The sequence below is a fragment of the Talpa europaea genome, assembly GCF_964194135.1.
Source record: "Talpa europaea genome assembly, chromosome: 3".
Taxonomy (NCBI): Eukaryota; Metazoa; Chordata; class Mammalia; order Eulipotyphla; family Talpidae; genus Talpa; species Talpa europaea.
The window spans coordinates 27,474,999-27,495,261 of NC_140069.1; the positions used below are offsets into that span (position 1 = coordinate 27,474,999).

A 20,263-nucleotide genomic window follows, 5' to 3' on the forward strand; every position below is an offset into this window, starting at 1 on the left:
AGAAACTGAAGCCCAGGGGGTTGGTGATTTATATTGGCTCATACAGTAAGCATTAATATTTTCTGTTCCTTTTGGTAGTATCACCTTACTTAGATATTGAAACATGATGTTTGCTCTGCTTATAAGATGGATGGATTAGGAAGATGGGAAGGGGGGAAATTTACTGCTTCAAATGACTTTGGTTTTAACTGTATTTTATAGGGTTCTGTAGTTAATGTGAATCACAGTCTCTTCTTGATCATTTTGTATATGATAATCACATTTAAGGACTTGTGCCTCAGTTTCTTTATCTTTTCCTTTTTAAACCATCTGGGGTTTTTTTGGTGAATGATTTGTATAAAAAGCACATTATCTGTATCCTCTCTTCATTTGTTATGTTTGTGAAAAGAACTATGATAGTACAACCTGAAATCGGGAGACGGGTTATGGATACTTGGGCTTTTCACATTGCTCGTGAGATTAGAACAAAGGAAACTTATATTCCAGCTATATTTTCAAACTGCAGTTCATCAACCTCTTATTAGCAATTGATTCTTTTGCTTTGATACTCTGGGGCTACTCACTATTTGCTAATAACATTTTACACGTACTTAGTGGATATAACCAATGGTAGGATACTCTAAAGGTGAGAAACCTCTTCACCCCTAATTTTTTAAAATTTATGTATTTTTTGCATCATTTTTCATTTCTGTACAATGTATGCGTTTTCATCTCAGTTATAGTCCCCGTGAAACTCCCACCACCCATTCACGTGTGTACCATCAATGTAGTTCCTTGTGCTCTTCCCACCTGTTTTTTTTTTTTTAATTTTGTTTTATATCATTATTCATTTTTAAACAATGTTTGCTCCCCAGCCCCATCCCGCCCATGTATAGTCCCCATAGAATTTCCTTCACCAATGCATCATCACCTCAGTCCCCTGTGCTCCTCTCTTCCTCCCTCTGATCCTGCTCCCTCCTCCTCCATGCGGGATGTTACCCCTAATTTTTATTTACAGATGTGTCACTTGTTCAGCATGGAAGTTTGAAAAACATAGATGAGCACAAAACATATATGAGAATAGAGAGCAGAAATCACTGGTAATGCTATATAGCAGAAGTAGTAGCTGTTAAAAAGAATTTTTCTTCAAAACGTTTAATTACTTAATATCACAATTACTAAAAAGTCATCAAAAGGGAAAATAACCTTTTCTCCATGTTTATATGTTGTTACCTCATTTCTCTTTGAACTTGTTTTGAAATTTTACATTTATTTAGTATGAAGAACTTCCTATGTATTTCTTTACCTGATTCCCCAATATTAATATCTAACCACAGTGTTATGACTAAAATCAGTAAGCTAATAAAATAATGGATAAACTTTTTATATCCTGTAGACTTATTCACAAATCATATCACTATGACCTCCTAATTCTGGTCCAGAATTCAATCCAGACTCATATTTTGCATTTCATTGTCATATTTCCTTATTATTCTTTAATTTGAACTTTTCAGAATGTCTTCCATGATTTTGGCACTGAATATCAAGAATACTGACCAGTTATTTTTGTAGACTACTCCCCAATTTGGATTTGTCCTATCCTGATGCTGTCACCCAGATTTTGCATTTTGGAGAATTCTTTGGTGCATTATATTAGAAGGTTCCTGGTAATTGTATTTAGGTAATATGTTTTACTTTTCAGTAAACATCATTGAAGACTCAAAAAGTCTATAAAATTCTCCAAAATGACCTTGAATTTCAGATAATCTAAGGAGTAATAGTGGGATAGGAAATTGCATTAGGAAATTAATACTATAGTGTAACACAAGAAAATTAAATGAGGGCGTCCTGGTCATAATTTTGTATTTGAAACTCCTGTCACTTCTCTGATGTCAAAGTTCAGTGTCAAATCCGTGTCTCCAGACTTAAAACAAATGTATAATGCTGCCACCCTATCCCTGGTAATTTTCTCTTTTGGTCTCAGCCTCCTTCAGGGTCATTACATAGAAACTTGGAGCATATCCAAGGTCCTGGTGAAGCATGTTAAGGTGTAACTAGTCTCCCTGTTGCTTCTGATTCTGAATATATGTGCATTACCCAGATGCTTCATTTTTGAGCAGTTTCTTGGGTATTGAAGCAGAACATTACTTTCTCTGTTTGAACAAATATATTATCAGTGTCATCTGATAATAGTTTGTGTACTGTTTTGTCTTATGCGGTTTAGAAGTTTGGTAAAATAATCAACTCTCAGTAGTCTGCAGTATGCTGAGCTAATAAGATTTCCTTCACTAAATTTCCTCTGTTGTATGTAAAAGAAGCTGTTTAAAATACACATGTATTGGGCCTCCCCGGTGGCACAGCAGTTGAGCGCTGGGTTGCGAAGCTGCCCGCAGCCTCTGCAGCACCGGTTCAATCCCCAGCTGCTCCCCAGCCACCAGAGGAGGGTCCCACGTGGCGCGCAGACCTCTCCTGCCGCCCGCTGCTCCCCTCAGCAGTGCACTTCGGTCCTTCTGCCTGCTCTGCTCCCAGCTCTGGCTCTGGTGAATTCTCTCACCCTCCGGCGCTTCTGACTGTACCCAGTGCTTGTATAAATAAATAAATAAATAAATAAACAAAAAAACCAAATAAATAAAATCAATCTTAAAAAAAAAAACCGCATGTATTATAATTACACCTGGGGCTTAATCTTTGAGTGCTTATGCTTAATATGTGCAAAGAATGTCTTTAAGGAGCCTTTAGGCTTAAGGAACACACACATGTAAAAAGTTAAGACACAAAAATCTTTTTTTTTTTTTTTTAATATACTGGCTTTGGATAGTAATTTAGATGTTAATGGAACATGGGATATAAACTGAGAAAATAAAAATTAAGTTTTGACCTGATCCTTCATCCTCAGAGTTCATCTCTTTGTATGTATCCTTCAGGAAGTTTGCTGTTGTGCCCATAAAAGCAAGTCTCTCTCTTTTTTTTTTTTTTAAAGATTTATTTATTTAGGCATACAAGAACTGGGGTACAGGCCAGAGGGGTGGGGGGAGTGAGAGAATTCACCAGAGACATTGGGGAACAGAACGGGCAGACTGACAAACTGCTGAGGGGAGCAGCAGGTGGGTCAGGAGAGGTCTTCTGCACCATGTTGGTAGCTCCCTGGCTGGGGATGAACTTGTACTGCCGTGGCTGCGGACAACTTCATAGGTTGCTTCTTAATCCCTTGCGCCACCAGGGAGCCTAAGCAAGTCTATTTTTGAAGAATACACATCAGTAGCATCACATTATAAACTCTAAATTGCATCTCCATACACACTTTGTATAACTCTGTATACTTCACATTGGCATACACACTGTTTTCTATATGTAGTTATACAAGGGCATAACTAGTTAGCTATATCATTACTGACAAATTAGGATATCCCCCCCTTTTTTTTTTCCTGTTAAAAGCTCTTCACTAGACACTTAGAAGTACAGAAAATGTTGGCTTTAGAAAGAATATAGGTTAGAGCTAGGTATTGAAAGGTAGGTGGTGGTTACCACAGATACTTTGAATCAACTGTCATAAAAGTGATCTATGAACCCTTGGGAGTCCTTTTAAGGGAGTCCCTAAGGTCACTATTTTCATGATTGAATCCTTTCAATCATGCTAGTACTGATGCAAAAGCAGTGGTGGCTAAAAGTGCTGTTTACATAACTCTTAGAGGCAATGGCCACAACTAGGTATAGGTATTTTTTTCACTGCTGTACAGTCAGTTAAAAAGAAGAGTGACATAATGTCCTTGAAGCTATAAAATTATTTTATTCGTAGTCCATATGTAGACATCTTTAATATTCTGTGAGATAAAATAGAAAGCAATTTCTAGGGAAACATGTTTCATTATTTGAGTTGAGCTGAACTTTTTTGTTTTTTCTAGAATACTCTTCAAGGGATGGCAGAGATGCTATGATTGTTCCTTGAGTGTTTAGGAAACAACACTTGAAGTGAGCCTATCACCTCAGGGAAAACATAGTATATGTGGTCAGTAGAAAAATAGTCGCACTTTGGAGCAAAAACAACAATTTGGAGAAATTGACACAGTGATTCTGACAGCTTTCCAACTTTTTTTTTTTTTTTTTTTAAGTATAAAGCAGTCTTAAGACCTGAAAGTTTTAAACCATAATTGTGTATCATTCACTGTTACTCCATAGTTGTTGTTTTTCCTAGAAAGTGTACCTGTTTGGAAATAGTAGCTGCCTGTGATTAGGAGAAATAGGTAGCATTTTTTTAAACTTAAGGAAATTTATTCACATAAGAGGAAAAGTCCAGAACTAAGGTAGGTTTCTGGGTGGGTGATGGGTGGTTTGGTTAAGGTGTCATTTTAAAATTACCGTAGAGGAAATGCTGTCTATGGTAATTTGTTTGCCTTAGATGGTACTTTTAGGGGAAAAAACAGCTGTATGAGAATGTGGTTAGAATTAGACTTTGACATTCCAGAAGGGTACCACTTCTTATTCTCTTCTAAATGCCTTCATATATTATATCTCATTTAATTCTCAGAACAGTCCTCTCTATTCCATGTGCTGCTTACTACCTCCTTTTTACAAATGAGAAACCTAAGACCCAGGGAGATTTCAGAACTTTGTCAAGGTAATACCACTATTAAGCAGTAAACTGGGGTTTGAATTTAGGCAGTAGGCAGTCTGTCTCACGTGGTTTGTTTCCTGTAACAAATTAGTAAAAAATTTTTCTCTTATCTTTAGATATGACTTAATCCTTTGTTTTTAAATGAAAGCTTTTTGCACCTTTTACCATTCTAAAGGAGAGTGTCCCCCTCTTTTAGATTATTGAACTCAAAGTGCTAGAATTCAGAGTATAAGAATAATAACAGATTTTTAAATGTCAATTCCCATATTTTATATTTACATTTTGAGTAGAGTGCTTATGTTGTTAGCAGTTTTGATTGGTGCTTTTTTTTTGTTTACAACCTCATTTAGACCTTCCAGCAGCCTTTTGAAGTTGTTCTCTACTTGAAACAATTTATAAGTAGATTTTAGGAAATTTAATCATTTTCTAGAAGAGAAAATTAAGGCTCATTTGTGACCTCGAAATTTATGATGAGAGTGGGATTCGGTATCTGCCTGATTTTAGTTTGTACTATTTATATTACTCCAAGCTCTTGCTCCATGAAGTGCTTAAATGCCCAGGTTTAGGATCTTAGCACCATCTCAGGCAGTTTTGTTTTAGGTAGTTGTTACCTTAAGATTTTATGTTTCACTCTTTTCACATTATAATCATATTAAAAGACCAGTGAGAAAGTGGTATCAGTAGAATTAGAGTTGAATTTTCTGTTTATAAACCTTTCATCAGAAATACTGACCTCAATCAGGAGTGAGTGTTTGTTTGAATTCCTTTTATTGGGGGCAGATTGCATCTAGCCCAGAAAGGGCAGTCAGAGTTAGATGGCCTTGTCAATTTATATTTAGTATATTCCAAGGTCATAGCATTGGTGTGTGAACCATCTTTTGGATCAAGGTATGTGTTAGAAAGGTGTATATTCTGGGTAAATTGAGTGGCTTGGGGTATGGGGGTACATTGTTTGGACTAACTCCACCTCCAATATATCTAAAAGTTTTTTTTACAACCCAAAACATTATTAAACCACAATATTGTAGAGAGGGGGGAAAATCTCTGAGATCTCAAATCAACACATAACTGATCTGAATATTAGATTAAGGTTCAGTTTCCTCTCTCTCTCCCCAGTACTGTATCCTGTTTAACTCTGGATTATGATCCATTTAATTAGAGCTACTGTATATGGGCTTCCTGTCTCGCTTAACATTGTTGGGATGATCACTATAGAATATTCGTTAACTCTAATTTAGCAAATCTTTGGTATTTTTGAAAATGTTGCCTATAATTTTATTTTTTAAAAAAAGATTTATGCATACAAGAACTGGGGTATAGGCCAAAGATGCAGGGGGGTGGTGAGAGGATTGATCAGAGACAGAGTGGGGAACAGAAACAGGCAGATTGAAATACACTGCTGAAGGGAGCAGCATTCGAGCCAGGAGAGGTCTGTTGCGCCATGTGGGTTGCTCCCTGGCTGCCCAGGGATTGGATTTGAGCCGCAGAGGCTGTGGCCTGCCTCATAGTGTGGTGCTCAACCCCTTGCACCACCAGGGAGGCCCTTGCCTATAATTTTAAAACACTCAAAAGTAGGTATTTAAATCGAGGAAATACTGTGAATTTTTAGCTTCTATTTCAGCAAGATTCTCATAGATGAACATTTAATGGTTGAGTATAACATGTTCTTAAATTTTGTATTTAACCTGAAAGTCCTTTTCTGTTGTAAATTATATTTGGACTAAAAAATATGTTATGTATGAAGAATTTTACATAGTGGAAGGCATATTAGTAGCCTTTGTTTTACAGTTAAAGTTTTGATGCTGTCTTATATAATACAGTGTACCCCCTTTTACATGTAGATTCTTAGAGTAGCCAGAGCCATCATTGCTTTTGGTGCTATAGATGAATAAAATGTAGGAGGTTGCTTTGTAGTCCCTGAGGTGGTGTACGTTTTGAAAAATAACTATTAGTCCTTTTCTCCCTTTTGCTTTCTGTTTTGCTTCTCATTTTTCCTTGTCACTACTGCTTTTTTTTTTTTTTAAAGATTTATTTATTTATACAAGCACTGGGTACAGTCAGAAGCGCGGGAGGGTGAGAGAATTCGCCAGAGCAGGCAGAAGGACCGAAGTACACTGCTGAGGGGAGCAGCGGGCAGCAGGAGAGGTCTGCGCACCATGTGGGACCCTCCTCCGGTGGCCGGGGAGCAGCCGGGGATCGAACCGGAGCTGCAGAGGCTGCGGGCAGCTTTGCAACCCAGTGCTCGACCGCTGCGCCACCGGGGAGGCCCTCACTACTGCTTTTTGATAGAGTGCTATCTCCTAATCCTACTCTTCTAACCCTTCCTTTTTCCGTCTTGATCTTTTTTTTACATTTATTTGCCTCTTAATTTTTGACTTCTACAACATTTAGCTTTCCTTCTTTGGACAAATTACCATAATGAATTTATATAAAACATCCAAATGAAATTATTTCTCTTTAAAATCACTGTAGGAATAATGAAACTGACTTAGGTGGTTTGTTCCTAGTTGGAACCACTCCCATAAATTTTTTTCATATTTAGAAATCTGCCCTTGGAAAATTTAGTCTTTTGGATTCATTCATCTCATTTTCATTCTTAGTCATGCATCTCATTCAGTTCATTCTGTCTTCATGACAGTCTCCTCACTATTCTTGTTTGCTTTCTGGATATTCTCCCTTTCGTGTAGTGCCTGTCTTGGTATATTTTTTTATTTTTTAATTTTTTTAAAGATTTATTTGTTTATTTTATACAAGAACCGGGTACAGGCCCGATGTGTGGGAGGGTGAGAGGATTCACCAGAGACAGAGTGGGGAAACAGAACAGGCAGACTGACGAAATACACTGCTGAGAGGAGCAGCCGGCGAGACAGGAGAGGTCTGCCGTGACATGTGGGACCCTTGCCGGTCAGCCGGGATTGAACTGGCGCTGCAGAGGCTGCGGACAGCTTCACAGCGCGGCGCTCAACTGCCTGCCTGGTATATTTTTTTAAATACTTATTTATGCATACAAGAGCTGGGGCTCAGGCAGGAGATGCGGTGGGGGAGAGGGGAAGGATTCACCAGAGTCAGAGTGGGGAGCAGAACAGGCAAATCTGCTGAAATACATTGCTGGGGGGAGCAGCAGGCGAGACAGTCTCGGTCAGCTGCCCTGGCCGGAGATAGAACTCATGCTGCGTGGCTGTGGATAATTTCATAGTGCTGCGTCTTAACCCCTTGTGCCACCAGGGAGGCCCTTGATACATTTTTAAAGAAATATACTCTAGATTTGATCTCACCAACACAGTATAGAATTAAATCTTTTCTTTAACTATGGTTCCTAATATATCTCGGGACCACATTATCCTTTTCAATATGCACATCACCGTATTGAGGCATAGGCAGAGAAATTGTGGCTTAATGTTAGTATAGGGCAGATTTCCTAGTTGGAGTTACACCTTCATTAGTTATACATTCACTAGCACATCACATTACATTGCTGGGGCCCTACTGTCTTCTCTAAGATGGAGATTAACTGTAGTTTCTGCCACATAGCAAATGTTATAGAAGTATATCAAATGAAATAGTCCATATAAAGTGCATAGTATGTGTCAAAAACATGTTACTAAAATGTTAATTATTCTCAGTTGTCTGTTGCTGCATGACAATCAAAACTTAGTGACTGGAAATAATGTATTCTTTCTTGTGATTCTGTGGCCTGGTTAGAATCTGTTGGACAGTTCTTCATATGGTAGCTGGGTCATTCATTGCTCCATTCACCTGGGAGTTCAGCTGGGGCTGACTTGGCATTTCTTTTCATCAGTGGTTTTTTTTTTTTAAACATGGCTATCTCAGGACTCCATGAGAGCAAATGGGGAAGCTGCCAGTCTTAGGTCCAGAACTAGAGCAGTAATCTTCCAGCTCATTCTGTTGGTCAAATCAAATGAGCAGAGTTAGCCCAGACTGAGGAGAAAGCAAAATAAGTTCCATCTCTTTGGCAGGAAGAGAAATGGCATCCATGAATGGGGATGGCTGGGATATTGGTGGAGGCCATTTTTAGAAACAAGTCTACTGAAATTCCCTTGTATAGTTAGCTTTTTTGAACCAGTGTTAGCCCTTTTAATCTTCAATCCAGTCTCTCTCGCTTTTTTTTTTTTAAATACTCAAGGTTCCTAGCTTTATATCATCAGAAGATTTGATAGATAAAAGTATTTCTCTCAGCCTCTTATTTTTTTGATAATGTTTTTGAAGTATAATTGATACAAAAAGAATTGTACATATTTAACGTATACAGTTTGAGTTTGCTTTCCCAATTTAGAATCGGCATTTCACCTGACGCATTCGCCACTGCTTGTGACACATGGTCCTTTTGGACTGTCATTAGATCAGTAAGCATCCTGACGCCTGTTCTCAACCTTTTTGTTATTTGAAGGTTCTGATTAATAGTTGTTTTAATCAGCTGGTATGGCTAAATCAGTGCTCACCTTGAGAGAATAGGTATTTAATTGCTAATTTAATTCTTAGTAAAATTAACCTAGGCCTAAAAGAAAATATTTTTAGGGTTACCGAAGTTACTGCTTATAAAATATGGATTATTTATTCTTGTAATATATAGTGACACCTTGCCTAAATAACTTACACAAATTATCTGGTGTGTTCCTTAAAGTTTTATCTTCAGTGATTGACCCTTTGCTAATTGCATATTTGTGGCTTTCATCTTTACATACATGGTGGGTTAGTCATTGTTAAGTGAAGGACATGATTAGGTAGTATTCTTAGTTTTGGGTTGTATTACCTACTTAGACTTCTTACCCACAAAGTTAAAACTGTTTCTCGTTCAGCATTATATTCTCAGTGCATGGTGGCTTTAGAGTGTTTGCAAATGTAAAAAATAGTCTTTTTCATTCTTACCTTTGACCAGGCTAATCAGAAATCGACTTAACCCTTAAAAGTGTGGATTATCAGTTTATACATAAAGTGACTTCAAAGCCGTTACACTATACCATCTTCCATAGTTGGGTGTATTACACATTTTGTATTAGATACACAGTTTTAAAGGTCTGGGCATTTGTTTCTTAAGTAGAAAAACTTCCACTTATTATTCTAAATGAGACTATCTTCTATTTCAGGGTCAGATTCCCAAAGAACTACAATAGGTGTTAAAGCAGCATGGTCAGGACAAAACACTTGAAGTTGAGAGATTTTTGAGTATGAAGGGTATGCTTGTAATAAAGATTTTATCCTAATAAAAACATTCTGATTTCAAGTCAGTGGTTTCAAATATTGGCTAACCAGAACACATTTCAGCTTGGCTTCTCACCTCTAGCCCCTTTCTACAATATAGTGCAACTTGGCCTTCCATCTAGGTATCTGTAAATTTGTAGTAGGGGAGAAGCTGGATTAAAGCTTGTTCACACACCCACCATTGTACCATAATGGGATGAACGTGCAAAGTTCAATAATTATTTAAAAACATTTCCCAAACTTTTGCATGTAAGTAGGTGCTACATAGACTAAACTATTGGGTGACTACCGAAAGAGTAGAAACCAGACTTAGGTACTCCTTACAAAAATTGATTTATTTGGGGCTCAGTCTAGTTGAAAATTGACTTCCACCTTGATGCTTAGAGTATCTTTTTTTTTTTTTCCAAGATTTTTATTTTATTTATTTATGCATACAAGATCTGGGGTGGAGTGTAGGTCAGAGATGGGAGGGGGTGAGAGGATTCACAAGAGACAATGGGAACAGAACATGCAGATTTACTGAAATATACTGCTGAGGGGAGCAGCGGGCGTGACAGAAGAGATCTGCCATGTGGGTTAGCTCCCTGGACAGGTATCAAACTCGTGTTGCAGTGGTTGCTGATAACTTCATAGTGCTGAGACTTAATCTTGTGCCATCAGGGAAGGCCCTTAGAGTATCTTAAGAGGAAAGGTCGGTGAGATTAGGTTTTTAAAATATGGCTAAATTTTATCACTTGAATTATTATTCTTCCCTAATTTAAAAGGAAAGATGTCACTATTGTGTCTCCTACCTCTACTATGATGATCACAACTTCTGTTTTAAATTGATCGTGGAATACTATTAATAATAAGTTGGGATTTAAATTAGATTGAAATGTTTTAGTTTTAAACAGAATTGGAACATATCACAATTGTGCCATGTATGTCTGAATTATCTGTTGTCCGAGGTTATATCTGTAAACGTATCTATTTAATAGCTTAAAATATGTAAGATGAAAAGTCTATTAGTCAGATCTGTAATTTTCGAAATCCTACAACTATCTTAACTTAGGAAAAATATTACATTTACCTGTTGTGAAATACTACTTGAATTATAGTTGGTTTTTTTTTGTGTGTGGGGGGGGTACCCTCGCTGGCGGCTGGGGAATGAACCGGCGCTGTAGAGTCTGTGGGCAGCCTTGCAGCCCAGCGCTCAACCGCTGCCCCACCAGGGGAGGCCCTTGAATTACAGTTCTTAACATGACATTAATTTTGCTCTACTTAATCTGCATGGACCTTGTAGTGTCTTAAATTACTGGTTTATGTTTAAGTTGACATTCTTCCCCAAAAGTTCACTTACGTTCCTTCCATTTTAATGTCATGATTTCCTCGAAAATGGAAAGTTTGCTAAATTGTTAGAAAGTATCAGTTACTGTGCTTTTCATATTAATTGGCACATGCAGTCTTTAGCAACATGTAAATATATAGCATTTTGGATAACCATTGTACAAATGTATCATCCATAAGTGAAAAACTGAGGACTAACTTTAAATTTGAAGTATTGCTGAACAAAACATTTGGTTTGAGACAACAAATTTATAAGCATCTACTGAATTCAACAATTGTTGTATTGTCAGGGAATGGTTATTAAATTTTTAGAAATGAGATTGTGGTGTGCTCTTAAATACAGATTGATTCAGTTCCATAAATACCTTATTCTTACAATGGTTTCTTTTCTTCCCAAGTCTCTTTTGGAAAAGTTCTTGATCCCTAATGCTTCCCAAGCAGAGAGCAAAGTCTTCTATTTGAAAATGAAAGGAGACTACTACCGTTACTTGGCTGAGGTTGCTGCTGGTGATGACAAGAAAGGTATGCTTTTTTTAAGATTTGTTTATTTATGCATACGAGAACTGGGGTACAGGCCAGAGGTGCTGGGGGTGAGAGAATTCACCAGAGACAGAGTGGGGAACAAACAGGCAGACTGACTGAAATACATTACTGAGGGGAGCAGCGGGCAGGACAGGAGAGGTCTTGCTGCGCTATGTAGATAGCTCCCTGGGCGGCTAGGGATTGAACTTGTGCTGCAGAGGCTGCAGATAGCTTCTCAGTGCTGTTCTTAACCCTTTGTGCCACCAGGGATGCCCAAAGGTATGCTTTTTTCCAACATGTTAAACTCGTATGAAACGACTTAGTGCAGAAGTAGACGGTTACTAAAGCGTGAACAATTTTTGTGGTTGTCTTTTAATTGCTTTAGAGCACTGCTTGAAGAACACTGATTTTTTTTTTTTTAGTCCTAAGATTGTATATCTGCTGCCTAATACTGATATTCTGAAATGTATGCTTTTGAAAAGCAAATTTTATGAGTAGGGGATGTTTCTCACTATTTTAAGCAATAGTGGTCACAGCACAACTCTGTACAACATTGCAAACTAATTATGAAAAATTGTTTTTGTGTTTACCAATTGCTGGTGTATTGTCCCAAGAGAAGCCTGATTTTTAAATCTGAGCATCTCATTTAGTTTGCTATAGCTTAATGTTTCAGATGTTAGCATTAGATGTTAAAGGTTTGATTTGAGTGGTGAAGATGAAGCATAAGCTTTTTTTTTTTTTTAAGATTTATTTTATACAAGCACTGGGTATAGTCAGAAGTGCGGGAGGGTGAGAGGATTCACCAGAGCCAGAGTGGGGAGCAGAAAAGGCAGACTGATGAAATACACTGCTGAGGGGAGCAGTGGGCGGCAGGAGAGGTCTGCGTGCCATGTGGGACCCTCGCCAGTAGCTGGGGATCGAACTGGTGCTGCAGAGGCTGCTGGCAGCTTTGCAGCCCAGCTCTCAGCCGCTGCGCCACTAGGGGAGGCCCAGCATAAGCTTTTATAAATGTATTTTGTTTTTTAGGGATTGTGGATCAGTCACAACAAGCTTACCAGGAAGCTTTTGAAATCAGCAAAAAGGAAATGCAACCAACACATCCTATCAGATTGGGTCTGGCCCTTAACTTCTCTGTGTTCTATTATGAGATTCTGAACTCCCCAGAGAAAGCTTGCTCTCTTGCAAAGACAGTATGTATTTCATTTTTTACATGGAAATTTTAGAAATTTTTATTATTTGAATGATTAATGTACTATTTCCTCATAGGCTTTTGATGAAGCTATTGCTGAACTTGATACATTAAGTGAAGAGTCATACAAAGACAGCACACTAATAATGCAATTACTGAGAGACAACTTGACAGTAAGTACCTAATATATCATTAAATGGTTAATGTGGTTAAAAAGGTTGTTGTTTTATAGATTACTGCAAGTACTGTTTCTGGTTTTCATAAATGTAAAACCCTACCTGATGTTATAAATATAGAAAAGGCATTGTACAGACACTGAAATATACCAAGGACTAAAAATGTACACTTTAATTAGTTGTATGTGTATTCCTTTAATTTTTAAAATAATGTTTTAATCCATGATTTTGAACTTTTTTTTTTTTTTAAGAATTATTTGTGCATAGAACTGGGGTATAGGCTAGGTGTGGGGGTTGAGAGAGGATTCAGCAGAGACAGAGTGGGGAGCAGAATAGGCAGACTGTCTGAAATGCACTGCTAAGGGGAGTAGCAGGCTAGACAGGAGAGGTCTGCTGTAACATATATGGGTTAGCTCCCTGGCAGGAGATTGACTCAGGCAGCAGTGGTGATAGTGCTGAAACTAAAACCCTGTGCCACCAGAGAGGCCTGATTTTGGACTTTTGATTACACATGTCATTTTTCCCACTTGAATCTGGGTGATTCCATTTTTTTCCATTTTAGTCACAAAGGATTTAGATTATAATACTTATAGCCTGAAGTTATCTTAATGTTTAAATTCCATTAAAAAGGGTTTTTCTGGGCTTCCTTGGTGGCACAAGGGGTTAAGGCTCAACCTATGAAGCTGTTGACAGCCACTGCAGCATGAGTTCGATCCCTGGCCAGGGAGCTACCCACATGGCACAGCAGACCTTCTTGACTCACCCGCTACACCCCTCAGCAGTGTATTTCAGTCAATCTGCCTGTTCTGTTCCCCACACTGTCTCTGGTGGATGCTCTCACCCCCTGCACCTCTGGCCTGTACCCCAGTTCTTATATGCATAAATAAATCTTTTTAAAAAAGTGTTTTTCTTGCCCATGTTAGCTCCACATTCTATAGATATGATGGTGGGTTTTGAAAATACAGTTAAATTTTAGATACTCTACAGACTCAAATAGAAATTTGTTTTGCCAAACTCTTAGTAAAAAATGACTTGTTAGGGAAGGTCATGATTGACCTTGGTATGCTCCAAATTAAAGAAAGGGCCACACTACCATTATCACACATGCATGTGTGCACACACAAATTGATAGTAACTCCTTAATAATGTTAAATACCTAAATAGTGTTAAAATTTTTGTCTCTATTTGAATTGGGATCCAAATAAAATAACACATTGCAGTTAGTTAATACGACTCTTTAGTCCTATAGGTTTTCCCATTCTCCTTCCAATAAATGTTAAAGTTGAAGTATTGAGACTTAGGTGAATCATCTATCAGATACCTGCTATGTGCCAAGTAAACAGATAGGGGTGGGGATTATAGTCCTGTGCTATTGTTTTTGTTAGCTTTTCATATGGTCATTTTTCTTGGGAACTATACCATGTATGGTATACCTTTTACTACTTCCTACTTTATTCCAGTCCACTACAGTTTTCTGTGAACCAGTTCTATATTCTAGATTATTCTCAACAAAGACTTTTATTTGAACATTATTATAATACTTGTAATTATAATTGGGAGCTACCCATATACTTAGATTTTCAGCCAAGAGACTGTTCTAGTTTCTTACAAAATGAATTTTTTTATCTATGTCAAGTGAAAAAGCACTTCAGTTTGCTAATTTTAATATTAACTTTTTTTGTGTGTTTATGGTTTGAAGTGATGATTAGTTGTCATTTTAAAAGATTGGACATTGCGCTGTAGTAGCTCTTGCCATCACTTTTTGAGAGGTCCTGACCTAATACCAGATGAATTTTAGTATCAGTATATCATGAGTAACGTATGATAAAAACAATTTAAGAAAATCAAGTTCTGAGCCTTGGTAGAATCAATCACCTGTTATCGTTAGATATTAAATAGGCTGTTATTCCATAATAACTAAAACTAAGGTGTGTAACTTGAAGGATAAAAAAATCTTTTCCCCCCCTCATCTTTTATGTATATGCAATATAAAATGGAAGATTGTCTTGAATTAATCTTTTATTGCTAAAGAGAAATAGGACTGTTAAAAAAGGTTTAATATTGAAGCAACTAAAGTAATTTTAAAAACTAAAAAAATTGTTGAAAAACTAACCTTCGTGAAAACAGATTAACAGAGTTCATAGTCTTACCCCTGCGGGACTTTAGTTTTTAGTTCTTTTAAGATTCATGCTAATACACAAAGATGGTTTTCTAAGCTAAAAATGTCAGAAAATTTTACTTTGTACTTTTTAGTTCAGACTGGATCCTGGCTCTTGAATTTCATGGTATGTGGGATTCTCTTGGGAGTAGGAGTCTAATAATAAGCTCCACCAGGGAAAGTAGTCAACTTGAGCATGAGCCAAAGTAGATGATTCTGGTTTAGTTGCACTAAATTTGCACACATCATTCTCATATTGGGGCTAATCAGAACAACCTGATACTCTGAGAACTCCTGATACTTCAGTATATTGTAGCACTTATATGATTACTTTCTCTTTTTTTTTACTTTCTTTTATGTCAATAACAAGAGTTTCCTGTATCTGTTATTTGAAGATAATGCTGCCTGTGCTTACAAAATATTAGGGAGAAAGTGAATGTATTATATTGACGTATCTTGAAGCTATAATCAGTACTGCTTTTTTTTTTTTTCTCCCAAAATCACTCAACAAAACCATGGATATATTTTACATTATGGTATCTTGGTAATGTGTACAAATTTTTTCTAAGCCAAAACACGCTGAAAAATGTTCTCCTTCTTTTACTAGTTGTGGACATCGGATACCCAAGGAGATGAAGCTGAAGCAGGAGAAGGAGGGGAGAATTAACCGGCCTTCCAACTTTTGTCTGCCTCATTCTAAAATTTACACAGTAGACCATTTGTCATCCATGCTGTCCCACAAATAGTTTTTTGTTTACGATTTATGACAGGTTTATGTTACTTCTGTTTGAATTTCTATATTTCCCATGTGGTTTTTATGTTTAATATTAGGGGAGTAGAGCCAGTTAACATTTAGAAAGTTAATCTGTTTTCATCTTGAGGTGGCCAATATGGGGATGTGGAATTTTTATACAAGTTATTAATGTTTGGCATAGTACTTTGGGTACATTGTGGCTTCACAAGGGCCAGTGTTAAAACTGCTTCCATGTCTAAGCAAAGAAAACTGCCTACATATTGGTTTGTCCTGGTGGGGAATTTAAGGGATAATTGGTTCCGTCAAAGGTGTAGTTACTGTGGGTACTTTAAGGTTTGGAGCACTTACAAGGCTGTAGTAAAAATGGATATCCCACAGATATTACATGTTAGAACGTGTGTATTTGTGGAATACTTAATACCTTTGCCTACAGCTGCGGAAAAGTGTTCCTTGAGACAAAGTTGTGATCCAGTTTACTCGGTTAAGGGCAGATACGGTTCACATTCCATTATATGTAAAGTTACCTGCTGTTTGCTTTCATTATTTTTGCTACACTCATTTTATTTGTATTTAAATGTTTTAGGCAATCTAAGAACAAATGTACAAGTAAAGATGCAGTAAAAAAGAATTGCTTGGTATCCATTATTTCATGTATATCAAGCATAGCAGTCAAACAAAAACCCCATGTATTTAACTTTTTTAGGTTTTTTTTGCTTTTGTGATTTTTTTTTTGATACTTGCCTAACATGCATGTGCTGTAAAAATAGTTAACAGGGAAATAACTCAAGATGATGGCTAGCTTTGTTTAATGTCTTATGGAATTTTCATGAACAATTCAAGCATAATTGTTAAGAACACGTGTATTAAGTTCATGTAAGTGGAATAAAAGTTTTATGAATGGACTTTTCAACTACTTTCTCTACAAGCTTTTCATGTAAATTAGTCTTTTGGTTCTGAAACTTCACTAAAGGAAAATTGTACATTTTTGGACATTTATTCCTATTCCCTTTTGGCAGCTAATGGGCTTTTATCAAGTTTAAATACAAAGTTTATCAACAAAATACTACTAATTCTACTACTGTTTGCAGCCATGTCCCATATTTCCCCCCTCCCCCCTGAAAAAGAGTTTCAGGTTTCTTTTTTTGTTCTTATTTTTTTGTTTGTTTTTTTTTCAGAGGTGGGGGGGATTGATTGGAAAAAAATAATGTGTTCCATTTGAAATTTTTGGTATACAGCCTTTTCTAACTTAGGAAGTCACAATATTCTTGGCCCATCATGACATTGGGTAGCATTAACTAAGTTTTGTGCTTCCAACTCTTTTGTTTTTAAGAATTTCTTGATACTCTTATACCCTGCCTTCAATTTTGATCCTTTATTCTATTTGTCCGGTGTACAGGATTCCCTTTTTTAGCCTTCTGTCTTGTCACCAACCATTCCTATTTGATGGCCATGTACTTGGAATAAAGGCCGCATGATCTTTCTGGCTCCACTCAGTGTCTACGGATACCCTGCTTTCCTTTGCTTGCCTCCCACAAACTATTTCCCTCATCCTATTTACTGCAGCAAATCTCTCCTTAGTTGATGAAGAGTGTTTATCTCCCTGTAAACCCACCTATCCCAAGTGGTCTTTTGTCTGCCTTTAATATCCTCTTTCTCTGTTTAATAATGATGGGGCTAAGTTATACCCAAGTTCACCTTAACAGACTATTTCCTCAACACATTGCAGAAAACACCAAACAAAAATGCCATTTTAAAAGAGATGTTTGGTTTTTTTCCATTTAGAATGTAAGCTCCTCAAGAGCAGGGACAATGTTTTCTGTATGTTCTATTGTGCCTAGTACACTGTAAATGCTCAATAAATATTGATGATGGGAGGCAGTGAGTCTTGATGATAAGGGGGTAAGAACATCCCAAATACTGTTTTGTTACTTGTCTTATTATGACCTCAGATTAAAATTGGGAAATATCAACCCTTGGGACATTTGCCCCAAATAATTACATTCAAATAAAAGTGCAATGGAGGCCTTGGGGTCTTTTCCAGGAGAAAGACCTCTTACACATTTTGAGACAATAATGCCTCTTCACTTCTATCTTCTCCTGACCCCAGGCCAAAGATATGATCATTTTATAGCTAAGGAGAATTAAGCTAGTCTGAGGAAATGAATCTCATTCAAGTAAATTATAATAAAATCTAAAGCTTGTCACCTTTGCCTATTTATGTGCATCAGTCGTCCACTAGTTTGATTCTGAAATAAATTGTGGTAATCATTAATGCTAGCTGTTAATGTTTCCTTTTTAGTGCCCAAAAGAGGTTATAGCTGAGATTTTTTTGCCTTGGCATTTGAAATTTTTTAAAGATAATTCTCCTAAACCCAAGCTTTATGGTTTTTGTAAATATACATGGTGGTGTCAGGAATTTGAAGAATCTAGTGACGTTTTGTATATGTACTATTAGAATCGTTAAAAGTTTGTTGATTGTCTGAAAGGATAAGCTTTTGCTGCAGCTCTGTCCTGTTGTCCTGACTTCCACTTAATAGCTCTGTTCTTTCATACAAATTGAGGGGACATGTAAGTGTAAGACAAAACAATGTGTGTCAGGTAGCTTAATGAGCTAAATTTTTTCTCCCCTTCCTGTTTTCCCTACAAAATATTTAGCAATCCTGCTGTGTCCCAAAGTATTTCAAAACTAGTCAAGGCCAAATTTGGAAGCTGCAATCCTAAATCATTTGTGGTCAGATTTCAACTTGGGATAAAACTGAAATTGAATAATTTGGAAACTTAATGGTGAGATGTTTACAGAGCTATAGACTTGATGCAGATCTAAGAATTTTGGAGATAGTGCAGCATAACAGCATTGTTTAAATGGTAAATTTATAAATCTTTATTTGGGTGCAAGTGCATCATAGTCACTGCATGAGAACCTCTACAGTATGCTAGCAGCTTTCTAACTGGTGCTGTGTGCTCAGAGTACACAAGTCAAGATTTTGTAAATTGCCTTATATTTTGTCAAATACTATGGAAGTTATGGTGGAATTACCTAGTCTTATAATGGCAACTGGGACTGAATACTTGGAAAGTTACTGGACTTTGGATCCTTTTCTAAATGAAATGATAAAACATTTTTAAATGATTTACAGCAGTTAAAATTGGGCTCATTTTAACTCAAAAGATGAGGCCTAAAGAGATTGCTGGGTCTATTATATTTTTTTTTCAGAAACTTTGAGAAGTTTCCTTAAATTCATACTCTTAGATGACAAAATGGTATCCAAGAACCAACCCATGAGCATAGATATGCTTTTAAGAACCTAAAAATTAATGTTAAAAAGGTTGATCATAGCAGCTCAGCTAGCCTCAGACTCCACTCGTGTGTCTAGAATCAGATAATGGAACATTATGCCCTAGAAATATCATGACACCTCAGTAGCAGGATACTAAACGGCATCTTCACAGATCATCCCATAGCAGCCTGTTGGGGCTTTGAGCCTACCTATGTTATAATACTAAAGTTGCAGTGTTTATACCATTTATTTAGTATGTATTGGGCACTTTGAACCAAAATAAGATGCTTCTACCATGATATTCTGGACTGCCTTGCCAAATAGTGTGAAAGTATGTTTTGAAGCAGCAGATCTGGGTCACTGTATATAGAATTTTGTTGACAATAACATGGGAAGCAAGATAAATGGTTATGTGTATGCAGATCTGATTATGCCACTCAACTGGATCCTCTGAAGTCTTGTATTTGACTGTTAAACCCCAACTGTATTAGACCTTTAGTTACTGAAATAGCAATGAGAGGCCACCTGTTTGGCAGATACCATGCCTGACAAGCATGTGTTTTTGATAAATCAAGAGAATGAATATATTCAAAAACAGCTACTGTCAACCCGATGCCAGAGACCTGGATAATGGATGAGCCCCTTTTTTTTATAGTTAATTAATTGAAAGTTCTGAAAACCCAAGCATAAGCAGTATAATGTTACAGACTTTAACTGTCCAAATTCAGAACTTAAAAACCTATTGATCCTTAAGTAGGTGCTTAGGTTTTACGACGTTAGTGAATGTTCATTTGGTCCAGTCACTATTGGGAGACTGCTCAATTTGAGTCACCACTTGGAGAATGAATGGAATCCAGAGAAAGGTTATAGCATGTACAAAGGCCAAGACAAGAACTACTTCTTCCAAGCACTCTACTCTCCAAGTAAGACTGTTGAATGTAGAAGTATGGTTGTGCTTTCTAAATAATACAGGCTAGTTTTCACTTAATGCTTTAAATCACCTGAGGGGAACTTGGTTTAAATTCCTATTGCCAGTACCCAATCTCCTA

At 37.0% G+C, this 20,263-nt stretch overlaps 1 protein-coding gene across 1 annotated transcript in view; it reads left to right on the plus strand.

Moving 5' to 3' along the window:
* Positions 1-15,849, plus strand: part of YWHAZ (tyrosine 3-monooxygenase/tryptophan 5-monooxygenase activation protein zeta) — a gene marked incomplete at its 3' end in the record, with an annotated part of 28,128 nt that extends 12,279 nt beyond the window's left edge. The window contains exons 3-6 of the mRNA XM_084230099.1: positions 11,536-11,659; positions 12,686-12,849; positions 12,926-13,021; positions 15,790-15,849. Coding sequence (XP_084086225.1) covers positions 11,536-11,659; positions 12,686-12,849; positions 12,926-13,021; positions 15,790-15,849 — 444 coding nt within the window. The remainder of the gene's footprint in view (positions 1-11,535; positions 11,660-12,685; positions 12,850-12,925; positions 13,022-15,789) is intronic.
* Positions 15,850-20,263: the final 4,414 nt, after the last annotated feature.